The sequence below is a fragment of the Chiroxiphia lanceolata genome, chromosome 5, assembly GCF_009829145.1.
Source record: "Chiroxiphia lanceolata isolate bChiLan1 chromosome 5, bChiLan1.pri, whole genome shotgun sequence".
In the NCBI taxonomy this organism is placed as follows: Eukaryota; Metazoa; Chordata; class Aves; order Passeriformes; family Pipridae; genus Chiroxiphia; species Chiroxiphia lanceolata.
The window spans coordinates 60,872,399-60,887,609 of record NC_045641.1 but is presented as its reverse complement, the minus strand read 5'-3'; the positions used below and the strand labels follow the sequence as shown (position 1 = coordinate 60,887,609).

The following is a 15,211-nucleotide window of genomic DNA, read 5'->3' as shown; positions in this document are numbered from 1 at the left end:
GCAGCATGTAGCAATTATACACAACACACAGCTCAGTAAACAAAGGAAGTAAAACAGAGATATGAATCTCAAAATTAAGGAAGAAACGGTCTTTCTCCAACATAATGTTCATGAACAAAAGTTCTGGCAAGCAACAACCGTACTCCGTCGGAGGGGGGTGAGGATGGTGCTGTCCTTGTATTTCCATATTTAAACTGGTCCAGAAATAGGGAAATTCAGATCATGTGGGTTGGAAGACCTTAGCCACTTCTGCATGAAGATCATAACATCTGTCTGAGCTTGTAAGGTATGTGTTACAGGCTTGGTAGAGCACACAGCTAGGAGAGCAGATGCTTTGGGCTGGGCTGGCCAGGCTTTTTGAACTGATTGCTTGTCAAACAAGAGACCTGTTTGCAAATAGCATTCTAAAGATTTGGGGCTGAATAGAGCAAGTGATAGTGCTCCTCAAAATAGAGACATCTGAAAGAGGAGACACAACCATCTCAGACAAGGAGGTCTTTCCTCAAGGGAGCCACCCACAAAATACATGGAGAAGAAGAGTTTTTCATTGCTTCAACACCTCTGCTGGAAGAGGCCCTGGAGTCAAAGAGTGCACTAAGCCTCCTGGGAAATGGCAAATGGCAGTTCAGACACAAAGGCCCTCAAAAGACACAAGAAAAAGGAGGAGAAGAGCAGCCTCTCCATGCTAGGTGACATTAACAGGTATCTTCCGAAAGACCGGATGAGCATAACCCAAGCTGCAACCAAAATAAATACTGATAGCAGAAATCTCAGCATCAATCACGTGCCCCACCAGGGAGAGAAGTGTGCACTGAAACATGTACACAAGCCAAGATTCTTGTCCCAACACTTGTCTTTGTGTCCAAGTGTTGTAGCATGTGTGGTTCAGCATGTCACACCCAAAGCAGAGCACTGCCAAAACTACCTGCCCAAGCAGGAGGTATACCAAAATAAGAAATATGTCTCTAACATAAAAATCCCTTGATTTTGTTAAGGCTAATGGACGTTTTCCAGGAACAGCAGCATAGTTTGCTTTGCCACCTACAGTAGCTTTTCCGTTCCTTCACCATCCACTCTAGGAAAAGGAATTACACAGCTCCACTCTCAGAAAGAGACTTTCACAGGCACCAGCTGTTGAAGGTTCACTGAGCAGAGCCTGTAAAACAGCTCTCCAGAAGTGGTAAATCATTCCGGCTCTTAAAAGAAAAGTGACATCTATCAGAACCCACAGTTAACCACCAGCCCTCCATCCCACTGGCACAGCCACCCCAAAGAATGGCATTTGTAGAGCAGGGACCACGCTACCCTCAAGCCACAGGAATTCACACCTCCTCTAGATAAGTCATCAGACAGGGACACATCTGGGTAAGTAATTCCCTACAGAGAGGGCCTGGAAATAGAGTGGAACTCAGTGACTTCATCCTCACAGACCCAGAACCAGCGGGGTCTATGCTGCAAGAGACAAATCCCATAAATATCCAGTGACTGTATATAATCACCAGCACTCCTGGGCTCTAATATAGTGCTTTTCATCCACTTGTACACACGAAGGCTCATTCAACCCTTTTTAAGGCCTCTTATGATTTAATAATATTGTAAACTATAATTGGCAAGTTTCTCTTTTTATAGACTTCGTTATTATCCCTGGGTAGCTCTTGTTTAGTTTAATCTGTTTTATGATTTTCAAATGCTAACAGAGAAACACAACATGTTATGAAACAGAAATGCACAGGATAATAATGGTAATTTGTTATAGCAAGTAACACTTAATGGAAAGTCTCAGAGCATCCTACACCTCATAAAACTCCTACAGTTTTTATAAAGGAAAGCTCACATGTAGATTTATATAAATTAATCTTAACATAAGAATGCATTAAGTTTCCTGTGATCTTCTTTTCCTGTTGAATGTGTGTTATATATGGCAAACTTTATGCAAAGTAATACCCAATTTCAGTGTATGGTGGAATCTCCTTATAAACTCCACAGATGCATGTACTGCGTGCCAGGAAAATGAGCATTTGCACTCCAAAAGAGATGCAGCTGCACCAGTGGCAATAATGGTTAAAGCTCTTTGTGGAAACAGCTTAAAGATTAATGAAAAACCTCTAGCAGCAAACAGAAAATAAGCGCCTTTGCAGAAGTGTTAGTGCAACAGCCAGCACAAGCAGGGTAGAGTTTCCACCACAGTGCAACAGCACTTTGTGCTGATTTGTGTTGATAATCTTTCCATAGTACAGTACAATGCCTCAGAATTAAATGGACAATAAGGCTTAAATGGTTTGTTCCTTGATTTGCTATAATGGCCACGGGTGAGAAGACAGAGGCCGTATCAATTCCCAAGCTACAGCAACTCCCTTAGAGCACAGCAGTCATCACTTACAAGAGCACTAGTTAAGTGTTGGCATTCAAAGCAGGTTACTGCTTTCCAGCAGAGTTAGGAAAAGAAAATAGAAATTACAATTAGACTGGAAAGAAGCAGCACCTCGAAAGCAGCAAATATGCCAGGGCAAAAATTCCTAGTGAAACCCTAGAAAGTGTGGTGTGATGATCGTCCCTGTGTTAAGAATAACGAGAGCATCATTCACACAACTTTAGATTTGCCTCCACAAACTTGGAAAACTTAAAAAAAAAAACAAACAGATGACGGCAAGTTACAAACTGACAAACCAGGTGTCATTTTATGTGGATACTGAACAAAAGGAAGTTTTGTCTTCAAAATTATTCTTGAACAGTATCTCAGCAAGAGCAATGCACTGATGGAAACTCACATCTCGTGAAACTCTTCAGCAGCCATCAATCAGGCAGTCCTCTTCCGAGTGCAGTGAGAGATGAGACGTGATCAAGAACCAAGCTAGCACAGTCACTCACCAACAAGAGAAAACAACACTAACAGAAATCTAGTATGAAGTTATTAGGCCTAAAGACAGTTTTTCAAACCAGGTATAATAGATTTCCACCAAATTTGAAATTAGTTTGAAATAAGCTGCAGACTGTGAAGGAATTGCCGTTTTAATTTATACAGAAGCAAAGAGAAACAAAACAAAACCAAGCATAGTGAATGAAAAGAGAACAGCCCTTTTTCTTTTCCCTTTCTTTCTTTAAATCTGTGAGACAATAAATGAGAAAGGCCAGGAAAGCAGTCAGAAACAGAGCAAGCAAATGCAGAGAAATGCCTTTAGCTCACCAGCAGCAGCCAGAGCACTTTATTTTCATGGACTCTAAAGAGTATTGACAGGGATGCTCCTGTGGGTAAGAAGGTTGGTCGAAAGCTGAGCCTTTTAGGTAAAAGATGACCAAAGAAAATTAAGGGTGACATTGGTGCAAGAGGAATAGAATGCCCAATGAGAGAAAATCCCCAGGAACTGGTAGGTGTTAAATAGAGACAAAACACCCCTGAAGCAAGCAGCAAAAATAACCGTGGACTGAACTCACCTCAGCCAAGTCATTCAGGAGAATTAGTGAACTCTTCCCCTCATAAAAGGCTTTTAATTCAAGAGACAGGCAAATTTTATTGAGTGAGAAAATTTGACTAGGCAGAAGTCCTAAATTTTTTGTACACACCTCTCCTACTGGGCAGATCCTCATCTCTGGGCTTGGCTGCAAGCAGCCTGACAGCATGGACCCTCAGCCAAGCCTGTGCCCCCCATCCCTGGGCAGGGAGCTTCCCCTGACCCTCCCCAGCAGTCCTGTCCTCCTCCCAGGGAGTGCAAGCAACCCTAGAGAAACACGGCCCCAACCTGCAATCAAAAGAATCAGACACCTGCTATGAAAATTTCATTTGTGTGGGAGACTTCTGCGCACCTGGAAAAAAAACCTAAGCTTTGAGGTACCAAGCTTTGGGAGAAACCTGAAATGGCAGCAAGGCATTCTGCTCTGGGTCAAAAGAAAAGCTTACATGCTTAGAGATGTGTCTGTATATTCCAACTACAGCACAACCAGTCTAACAAAAGCATCTGCTTCTCTTTACAAACTGCACCTCACCCCGTGTGGCTACACCAGTACTACATCAATTTCATGGCAGGTATCACAGTATCAATGTGGAGAGCGATTGCCACAGCTTGGGCTGAAATAGTAGACTAAGCTGTACAAGAGAAATACTGACACAATCTTAAACATTGTGATGTACAGAGTGAAGAAAATACTTGTGCACTGTGTATTTAACCTGACACATTATAGCTCCACTATATTACCCTGCGATGTCAAACTGTAATACAGCATTAAATCAAGAACAAAGAAAACCTAAGGTCTTTTTTCCTTCCCCAGGTTGTTTAGGTTTTCTTAAGCTCCCTGTCCTTGAAACTCATGCCACTGATACAGCTGAAAAAACAGAAGGATCAGCTGTAAACAACTAGATAGATCAGAAGGCTGGCAGTGAATTATTGAATCAGTTCTCTCTTTGGGTATGTATTCACATCTAACCCAAGCTTACAGTCACTTAAGGCTTTGATCTGAAGCCACTGTAGTCTTACATTAGGCTCTTGGTGCCCACCAAGAATACCGAAATGCTGCTGAAGGGTCCCATTTACTTCCCAGCAAGGTACATACCCAAGCCATCACTGGATAGCAGCCTTGATGGGCAGATCTGGAGTGTTATCCATTCTGCAGTCAGCACCTGAACACAGCCCAGACTTTTTAATTTATCTTTTGCCCAATTTTGTTTTTCCATCTGGAATACTAGTAGGATAGCTCTGTGCCCAAACTGCGCACATCTTTTCTGGTGGGAGAGCTGCATTCCCTTTTGCAGCTTATCTCCCACAGCTCCTCTCCTCCTCAACCACCAGAGCCACCCAGCAGCAGCTGGAGTAGATAACTCTTACACCCTTCCCACAGATCCAAGCATATTCCATGTGAAAAGTCACTTTCTCCTTCTAGGAAGATCAGGTATTTGCTGTGCTTCTCTGCCCAATGCCATCCTCCCAAGTCTTTGTCATGGCTACATGTCCTAGACCTGTCACTACCGTTCTCTTTTGTCCCTGGTGAACTGTTACTTGAGGCACCTCCCTCACCACCACCTGCCTTGGCACCACCAACGAGGTTGACCAGGCAGGGCCTTCACTTCTCAACCACCTGCAAACCAGGAGGCTCAAATCTGATTAAAAGTCTTTAAATCTTGGCATCTGTGGGGGCTTCAAAAAGCTTCACTCTCCCCATTCCCTACCACTGGACACCTTCAGGCCAAGTCCACTGTGCTGCTGACTACACCAAATCTTTATCACCTATTTGTTTCTGGGCTGAAAAATCTACCAAAATGGGGATCTGGCAGACAAAAAGAGAAAGAGGGAGTGAGACAGCACTGAGGATTGCACCTTCTGCTTCAACAGCTGAGAAACATTTTTGCAAAACCACTGGAACCAAGGAGTAACTTAAGTGCTACTGAGGGAATAAATGATTCAGTGAACTTCTGTTAGTGGAGACAAGGTGTAAGACAGAAAGCACCCAGTTTAAATATAAAATCCTGAGTGAATTACAGAACTGGCAGTTCTTTTTTTTTTTTCCTACCCTTCATCATAACATTTTATAAGGAATACATCAAGAAATAGTATATCCTAAGTCCAAAAAAGTCACCTTCTTTAGAAAGAAGTATACTGAATCGCTGCTTGGAGAAGAAAATACCTGCAGGTGAACACCCCTGAGTGACAGCAACTAGAGGGTATGAAGCAAGTTTTCCCTAAGGACTAAGCAAAACCATTGCCTACCATCTCACCTCATGAGGAGTTGTGCTGGACCTGTCACCTAACAGTTACCCATGTGTAATAGGAATGATTCTGAACCAACTAGTTTTAACACTCCTTTACTTTATAGAAGTCAAGAGAAAAGGTAAGAGAAGTTCAAAGACACAAAGCAAGCATTATTTAATTCAACAGTTCATATGCAGGCTTTTTTTTCCCCTTCTGATGCTAACCTACACGAAACAATGCAGCAGTTCTATGAATATTTTAAGTTTTGCTTAATGGTTCCAGTAACAGAGGCCACCCTTATTTTCCTCTGATCATTCATACTGTCAGATACAGTGTGAATGATGTCAAATACTTGAGCTCTTTTCACTGTTTGGCTCCAGAGCATTCATCTACTGGAATAAGGACTGTCACTTACGATTTCCAATTCATCAGGGACACTGAACTACTGTTACACAATTTCAGCAATGTCTGCTTCAGATTTTTCTGACAGATGGGTGATAAATTTTTTTAATTGAGACCATTTCAGGAACACGTAGCTTATACATAGGCTATGTTCAGCCTAATGAAAAGTCCACAGGGCATCATGAGTCCTTCCTCTTACTTTCACAGCCACAAAAGGCAGAAAAGAGACTAAGTTTCTGTAGATTTATGGATCTGTAGATATAAATTTCAGCCCACCCTTCACATCTGTTCTGTGCATGCGGTTTGGAGATCTCCCAGATTCTTTAATCTTAGTACAGCAAGATGCAAAACGAGCCTTTACAGATTAAAGTTTCATGCAAGAGAAGCAGAGCCACTAAGCAGGTATAAAGATTCATGCTGCTACTAAAATGCCTTGGATTTGACCAAGGCAAATAAATTTGACAACGAAATAAATTAAATAAAACAAGTGAATTAGAAAAGTAAAGATACAAGAATATTTTGGTCCCTTCTCCCCTCCCTCAGTAAGATCCTGCAAAACATGTCACAGAGTTTTCTCAAGTATTCTAAGTGGATGCAGTAAGTTCTAACAAAAGTATTAGCAACATTCCTTTCCATTCAGTTAGGAGTCAATTTTTGTTGAGCATTCTACAAGCATCAGGGTAAAAATCCTTTTTTCTTCTGCAGGAGGACAGAGAGCAGCCAGCAACCTCCTGCTGGGCAAGGCAGGAGTGGATGGCTCAGGCAGGCAGAGCACAGCTCAACCACAGGCTCAACCACAGGCTCAGCACCGCTTGGCAAAAGCTCCCTGAGGCTTCTTTGGAAGTGCTAGGTTTGGAGGATCCACTCCACCCCGTTCTTAACATCTTACTCTGACACCCTACTGGTGGAAATTAAACGGGAAGAATGTGGAAACTGGATGGCTGAAAGGATAATTGGGACACTGTGGAAATAATCTTCCTCTGCAGCCAGGGAAGATAAACGATTCCTTCCCTATTCCAAATGCAATGCCAAATGGGGAACAAATGATTCTGCCTTTGACCCAATGTCTTTGCTGTATGGTTATTATAAGCATTAATGATGAAATCTTGCTCACAAAATTAGTCTCATTTCCCTTCCAAAAAGGACTAGACAGAGACAGTACTTCATCCCTTTTTGAGACATGCACATATCTTTCAACAGCAAAGGCAAAACCAGTTCAAATACAGACAAATCGGAATTAAAGCATTCCATTATTAAAGTTGAAGACTCTTTTGCTCATTAGCATAACATAACCTCAATCCTGCAACCTGATCTAGGAAGCCAAGTCCAGCACTAATACTGCATGCCATGCAGTCAGTGGTGACACGCACAGGTTCACTCCCATCTCACATTACCCCCAGATGTACTGATGGACAAATGGATTAATTAGACAGATCGCCAGCTACAGCAGTTTGGCTGGACAGACGATGGAGAAGGCACTCTGCTTGCACAAAGACATCTCTGCCCGTGGCAACCTACACCCGCATCGTTCCTTACAGAAATGTGCTGAGACACCCTTCAAGGAGAAGGCACAAAACCTGTTCTAAACAAGCCAGTCTAAAAGGGTCTGTGCTGTTCAGCTTTGCTTTATCAGGGATATGCCACCCTGTGCCCATCCAGCTCTGCTTCCCCGGACCAATGGCTCTTGGCTCCAGGCCCACCTTTACAATAGAAGGGCAGCAAGTGCTCCCTGGGAATCCCAAAGGAACGTCTCATTCCCGAAAACCTCTCTTGCTTCACAGACACATGTGATTTCCATGTAGTTCGTGAAATTCTATTTATATATCAGATCTTTTAAAGAATTGCTCAATTAGCAGAGTCAACCAGGATCGGGTAACACACCCTCCTGGCATACTTGCTACTGTCCACCTAGTTTATTCCTTATGCCTGCCACAGTTTGTAATGAGCATCTACTGACCACCTGCAAACAGGACCAGAGTGCTAAACAGCACCCAACTATGCCAGTTCTTCAGCACAGCTCCCTACAAACACAGGTATCATTTTTAAATACTAACACGTGCTAAATATTCACCATCATTAAGGCTTCATCAGAATAAATTAAAAAGAGAAAACCTAATGGAAAGAATGACAAACTGTATGGATTGTAGCTAAGCTGATCTGCAACAAATTCTTTTCCTCGGGGAGAGAGGCAAGCAAGGGTTTTCTTCCTAGGATTAGCGATAGTAACTGTCACTTTGTTGCTGTTCAATTTCTCGTCATTCCTATAAAACCGAAACTCCTCCTCAACAACTCTGCCCGGTAGACAGGGAACATCTGAAGCAGCGAGGCTGCCGGGGAACTCCGCGACTGACACGAGAGGCTGGGAACTGCCAGGAGGGATGCACAGAACGGCGCGGTGCCCGCGAAGCTGAACCCCTCGCTTAGCGGCAAGAAGAAAGGTACGAATGACTACGAGTCTGCTTCAAAACAGAACGCGGGAAGTTTCTGCCGCGATCACTCAATTGCGGAGAAAAAGTAGTGGAGATAAAGCAGAGGAGGAACTCACGAAGATATTATGTGAGCACCTTTCTCAGTCAAAAGCGCTTTCCAAAACGCTCTGTTTTCCCTTTTATCCCCCCGGCAGCCCGGGGAAGAGGCGCCACCTGTTCCCAAACCACCAGGGAAGCGGGGCACTTGCCGGGAGAGCGGCGGGCTCCCACGGAGCGGCGCCTCATCGCTCCTCATCTCCCGCAAACTTCCACCGGACCGAGCCACGGGATCGCCCCGGCGGCTGAGCCCCCTGCCCGCCCCCCGTCCCGCACAGCTCCGGGCAGAAACGCTGAATCACGAAACCGAAGGTGCGGGACGGGTGCCGCGGGACTCCCTCGACCCCCTCCCGGGTCCGGCCGGCTCCCTCCGCCCGGGCGCGGAGCCGGGAGAGGGTCCGGGCGGAGCGGGATCCGCGGCGCCGGGCACTCACTTGAAGGTGAGGACGCAGAGGGGCCGGTAGGACTTGTGGCTGGTGTTCTCGGCCATGCGCTTGCCCCAGAAGTCGTTGGCGAAGGCGGCGGACACGGGGGCGGCCGCCCGCACGTCGGGGTTGTTCACGATGGCCCAGACGTCGTCGTGCACGAACTCGCCCCGCAGGGAGTTGCCGTAGCACAGGGCGCACAGCCCCGCCAGCACCGCCGCCGCCGCCGCCGCCGCCCCGCCGCGCCGCCCGCCCGCCGGCGGGGACGGGGCCGGCGCGGCTCGGTCCCGGCTGCGGGAGCCCCGCACCGAGCTCGTCACCGCCATGGCGCGGGGCGCCGCCAGGGCTGCCCCGGCTCCGGCTCCGCCGCCGCCGCGGCGCGGGGAGGCAGCGGCGCCCGCATGGTGCGGGGCGGGCAGCGGGACCGCCGCCGGCCACTCGCGCTCTGCCGAGGCGCTGCCTGCCCGGCTGCAAATAAACAGCGGCCGCCTCCCCGCGCCATCCCTCCCCTCCTCCTCTTCCTCCACCTCCTCCTCCTCCCCTTGGCACCCCCCCTCCCGCACGCATGCTCCTTGCCGCGCTGTCACACCGCCGCCACCTCCCCAGCCCGTCGGCGGGGTGGGCTCAGCCCGCGGTGCCCCCCGCGCACCGGGGAGGGGGATGCGCCAGGACACGGCAGCTCCCGCGCGGGGCCGCGCCGCCCGCGGGCGGGGAGCGCTGCGGGGCGCGGAGCGGAGCCCGCTGCCCCGGGTCGCACTGTCCGTCCTCTCCCAGGGTTGCCCTGCCGCCTGGCGCCAGCGCCTTCTCCGACCTCCCCGCGGGCACCCCCTTTCCATGGCCGGTCGCAGCTTTCCTGTGGGCCAGACTCACCTGGGGAACGGGAACATCCCAGCCCGCTCCACGGCACCGGCGCTGTTCCACAGCATCCACAACGTGCGTGCTGATCCAGTATCGATGCTGCTGCACCGCATCCACGCTGCTCCACAGCATCAGTGCTCGCCCACACCCTCCACGCTGCAGCATCAGCTGTGTCAAACAGTCCCCCACTGTGTCCTGCTGGAGGGGAAAGCGTTTTGGTGCCATGGAACTTGTTTTCTCTACTCTGGTCCAGCCTCTGTCCCTCTTTCAAAATCATTTGAGACCTACAGTGAGTCCATCCCCTCCCATACATGACCTTTCTTGTCTTAGTGACAACTCCCAGTAACTTTCACTTAAGGAAAGGCTGTGGTCAGATCCTCTATTCAGCCCTGTACAAAAGGTATGTAGTCATGGATTTTTAAAAAACCATGAAAACATGGACTCTATTAATGAGGTTTTGCCATTTAGAGAAAGCCTCCTGCTTATAACCAACCAAAGCAATAACACTGCTTGGCAAAGCAGCTTAGATTCAACTAGGTGAATGAACATGCTGGACATACTTTGAATTTGTTCTTGAGAAACGATACACTGAGCATGGTTCACCACCAGCCTGTGCAGTTCCAAGCTGCTCTCCGTGCGTGCGTGTGACCGTGCCTGCCTGCTTGTGGGAAAAAGAGGGGAGCGGAAGCCGTGGAGAGTTCATGCAGACTGTCTGGGGCAAGCCCGCTCCAGGAATGCTTTTTCCCCCAGCATATTTGGCACTTCGAGTGATCTGGTATTTTCCAAGTGCAACAGAACAGGCTTTTCAGATGCACTTTTGTCATAGCTAAAAATAACAGTTAACTCCAACTAGGACAGTGTGTTTATATCCGGGACGGGAGGAAACTCCACCAGAAGCAGAGTCATCAATTCAAACTTTCTCTTTAAGTTGCTGATGACATTTAGGCAGTTGGCTACCTGGAGCTTTCACCAGCATGGGACACCATTCATGGAGGTGTGTTAGTATTCATTTTCACCAAAGTTTCAAAGTTTGGGTGTGTAAAACTAGACTTCAACATCTCTGTATGGGCATGGGAAGAGAAACAGCCTGGTATCCTGAGGCATTGAAGTACCAAAGCCCACAAGTGCCCAGCAGCTCTGGAAATTAAGTCATTATTTCACATATACCTAAAGGTGGAATTGGGATTTTTGTTGACATAAATTAAAATGGTGACAGTTACGGGGGGGGGGGGGCAAGGGGAAGGGAAAGCATAGGTTATAATGTTGATGAAAGCAAAGACAATCTGTGGGATTTAAATGTTGAAATTGCCTTACAGTAGGCTGAAGGTAATATTTGAAATTCTGATTTACTCCACCAAACAAAATCTTCAATCCCCTGTAGTTCTGAAATGGGCAGCTGAGAGTCCAGCTATTCTCTGGGGTGTATGTACTGCACGTGGGTGATCCAGGCAGCCTAAAGGGGGGTCAGCAGCACTGCTATGTGACCCCAACAAACCCAATATACTCAGCAGCCCAGCTGCTCCTCAGCAGGCTGTCCCTCCCCCTGTACCTCTGGTCTACTCATCCATGGATCAGGGTCCACACAGCCTTTCTCACCAACGTCTTTCAGCTTTCTGTCCTTCTCCATCATCACAGGTTGGGGACAGCCCACCGATAACCTGCTCCTGCCACAAAACAGGGCTCAGGGCTGCCCAGGGCAACTGGACAGGTCTCTGTATATGTCCCTGCTGTGCCACAAGTCCTGCTGTTCACTCTTTGAGCTTAACTAGTTCTTCACATAAAGCTCACCAAAAATGCAGGGTTCTAAAATGGTAAATGATGAAGAGGTGATAAAAAGTAATTTTCCCATCAAGGAATTTCCTGTCAATATCTTATGACAGGATCATACACAGCCATCTAATGTCACACAGTACAACAGGCACATTCTATGGAATAAATAACATTGCTTCTTATACAGATCTACAATTTCCTGTTCGCTTTCATCACCCACCATGCTTGATAACACCAAAAAGAGAGATAGGAATCCTGACCAATTCAGGACTCCTTACCCTTACTCTCCATAGGAGGGCACCAACACTGGCCATTAGCTTTCATCTGGCACAGAAACTTAAGAGTTTGCAAGGGAGAAAACCCCTATTTATTTTTTAAACTGTTTTCTTATATGCCTATTGAAATGATATGCATAAAATGTTCTTTTGCATACATTTTATATTTTGCATTGATAATTGTACATTTTGTACACTGATTTGCCAAGTTTCTTGTATGAGAAGAAAATCTATTCTCACTTCTCCAAGACTGATCAAATCTTTCCTTTCTTCCCTCAAGCGAACATTGGAAAGAGACAAAGCAATGCTCCAGTCAGCCATGGAGGAAGGCCTCCTGTTTATCACAACAAGACCTGCTGAAATACAAACATATCACCTTCTACTTTCGCTACAAAGGGAAACATTACCTTGTCGTGCAGCAGTCACCATCACAAATTGAATTCAAGTTGTCTGTTGCTAGAAGTCCTGACCACCTATAAATAAACTAAAAGCAAAAAGAATTCAGAGAGCAGAAGAACACATACTGAACACTGGTTGTCAAGTCTGTACATATATATGCAGGCATATACATAGAGGGAGAGGAAAGAGAGAAAAAAGAGAATACAGCAGAGATAATTTGCTCCAAAGTGGCTTTACCACTTCCAAAAATGTCTGGTCTAATAAGTATTTCTTCCTTCTGCAAGGCTTGATTCTTTCTCTGCCTAAAGTAGCCATCACTCCTGAAATGTGAAGCCAAATTGCTTCTCAGAAAAGCCTAGCTGAGTTCTAGAGAACAGTGTGTAGTTGAAGCACTCCAGCTATTTGACTGCCTCCTTGTATTTGAATCACAAGTTTTGTGCCAGCTATATAAAAAAGATTAGCAAATGGCTGTTAAAACTAGAGACCTTGAAACTAATTATGTGCGATGCTCAAAAAAACCTGGCTCTGCTAATTGAGCAGAGCTCGTTACTTCTGAAACAGGAAAGTTTAGGCTCCACTTGGAGTAAAACATACGGCAGCGTATGCAAGGCAGGAGACACATTTGAACGGATACACTTCAAAGGGTTGAGCACTGATTGATCTGTTATTATCTGAAGATGGCAACTGCTCAAAGGCAGAGAGAAACTGCAAGTGTTTTGAGTTTCAGACTTAAACGCAGAGTTCTGAGGAGTTTAGCTTTGCATTGACTGATTAAAGTATAAGAATGCAGTAAATACAATTTAAAAGTTAAATTACCATATGGTCATAGCTAGAGGTAAATTTCAAAAGTAGCACATGTAAATAGTTTCTTGCTGTCTGAACAAATAATTTTACATTTAAACTAAGTCATTTGGTAACTGGTCCAATTGATTTCTGCTTGTAGTCAGTTACTGAATGGTTCTGCAATTCATTTCAGTAGCCCCCGGGATGAAACTCTGTATCTGCCATGCATATCATCTTCAGTTGACACCAATTATGTTCATATGGTTAAAAGCAAAAAAAAAAAAAAAAAAAAGTAAAAAATAAACAAATTAAGGAATGAGGCAGCTACTAGGTTCTGCTAGCTATTAAAGGAAATTGCCATCCTAAATGAGGGAGCATTGCAACTCTGGAACTAAGTTTGGCATCTTTAATCCAATGTGCTGTCTGTGCTGGAAGAGCTTTGGAGAGGCAGAGAGCAATCCATGTGGTACAGAGCCCCTCCAAGGAGTTCAGTGCAGGCATAATTCTGTTTAGTTAAGTGGGATTTGAACTTGGGAGTTACTGGGAGCACTAAAACAGTGAAAAACTGTATTGGGTTGGAAAAATCCTAATTATGATCCTTTTTTCCTTGTTACCAAATTGCTTTTAGGTCTATGCAGATGACAGAAAGCTTCTCTCTTTGAATTGTTCCTAAAGTCCAGCAAAAGTTCCTGTGGCTTTGCTTTCACTTTCAACTGTGGCCAAGAGCCAGAAGTAGTATAAGCAGGAAAGGAAAACTTCTTAGTATCCTGGTTCTGTGATCCTTAGAAGACAAAGAAATCCAATATCCTCAGGATGACCTCTCCTTTTCAATAGGGATATAGTATTTCAAGTTCAGCCCACAACCCCTCCTAAGCCTTCTCACCATGGCAGTCAGTGTGTGCTAAATATCAGCCCTGAAAATTCAAACCCCTCAGTATTTACAAAGTGATATCAACAAGAAGATATCACATGGTAAGCACGGTTTGGTGGATCCTCATGGATGCTCATTTCCCATCCCTGACACAGATGGCAAGTAACACAGAATCCTCTGTGACCCATTTTCATATCCATTTGTCACCTTCTTCATATGCTTGTACAAAATGAGAGATTTCAAGCCGAGAAAAAGCTTGCCATCATTGTTACTGGATTAGAGGGAATCTCTTTTTCAGCTCACGAAACAAATGCATTTTCTGTCTTTGAAGAAACCCGGGTTAAGCCTTAGTCTATGGGCAGGGTTGAATCTCCACAGTGGATGGAACATCCACGATTTGACAGAGGGGAGGCACCCAGCAAGTGGTAGAGAGTGACTTGTGTTTGGTAGTCACAGTTTAAAGGTCAGGGACAATACAAAGGTGGGACAATCCGCAGTAATGAGAAGAATTGGATTCTTCACCTACCAAGTGGAGGCAGACCGTGGCAGAGGTGGCTGAGGTTGCCCACTCCAGCAGATTCACTCATCAGGTGAGGAGATTAGTATTTTCCATTTTTCTGTGCGTGATTTGGGTGTTCAGAACCCCGTGAAGAAATGGCAAGTGGAGGAGCGAAAGCATTTCTCTTTCCCTACTGAGCATGGATCTGCACTTTTCCTATGCTAGAAGCATTGCAAAAGAAATTTCCCAAAGCCAAAGAAAGTCCTCAGTCTTGCCCTTGTCTGACAGATCTTTTTTATTGCAGCAGAGCAAGGGAAAAGTGCAGGCTACAGGGCTTGAATCATAAGAGTTATCACTTATAACATTCATCTACTTATTGCTGATTAAGTACAAGACAGTTTAAGCTGAATTTTTATGCATTTCATGGAAATCAGTTAATGGCTCAGAACCACAAAAATTAAAAAGGGAAAACCCAATTCAAGACAGGCTCACTTCTGGATAAGCAAATGAGGGATTCTTAAAGAACCCACCATTTTTTGTTCACTTACAGTGCATAGCCCTGGATGACATTTTCACTCTACCTGGAACGTTGTTTCTGAGTACAAGCAGATCAGCATGAGTGTGAGGCTGGTTAAAGCAGAGATCTGGCTAGAGAGAAGTTGTTTTGAAAGGATAGCTTTCCCAGGAAATGGATATTAGTAAGTCAGACACCATATGCTTCCTACA

General features: G+C 45.6%; 1 protein-coding gene across 1 annotated transcript in view; it reads right to left on the bottom strand.

The window, feature by feature from the left end:
* The window catches only part of TMTC1 (transmembrane O-mannosyltransferase targeting cadherins 1), a 145,088-nt gene extending 135,659 nt beyond the window's left edge, over nucleotides 1-9,429 (bottom strand). Inside the window, exon 1 of the mRNA XM_032688578.1 lies at nucleotides 9,040-9,429. Within this exon, the coding sequence (XP_032544469.1) occupies nucleotides 9,040-9,356 (317 nt within the window). The 5' untranslated portion in view covers nucleotides 9,357-9,429. The remainder of the gene's footprint in view (nucleotides 1-9,039) is intronic.
* Between the last annotated feature and the right edge of the window lie 5,782 nt (nucleotides 9,430-15,211).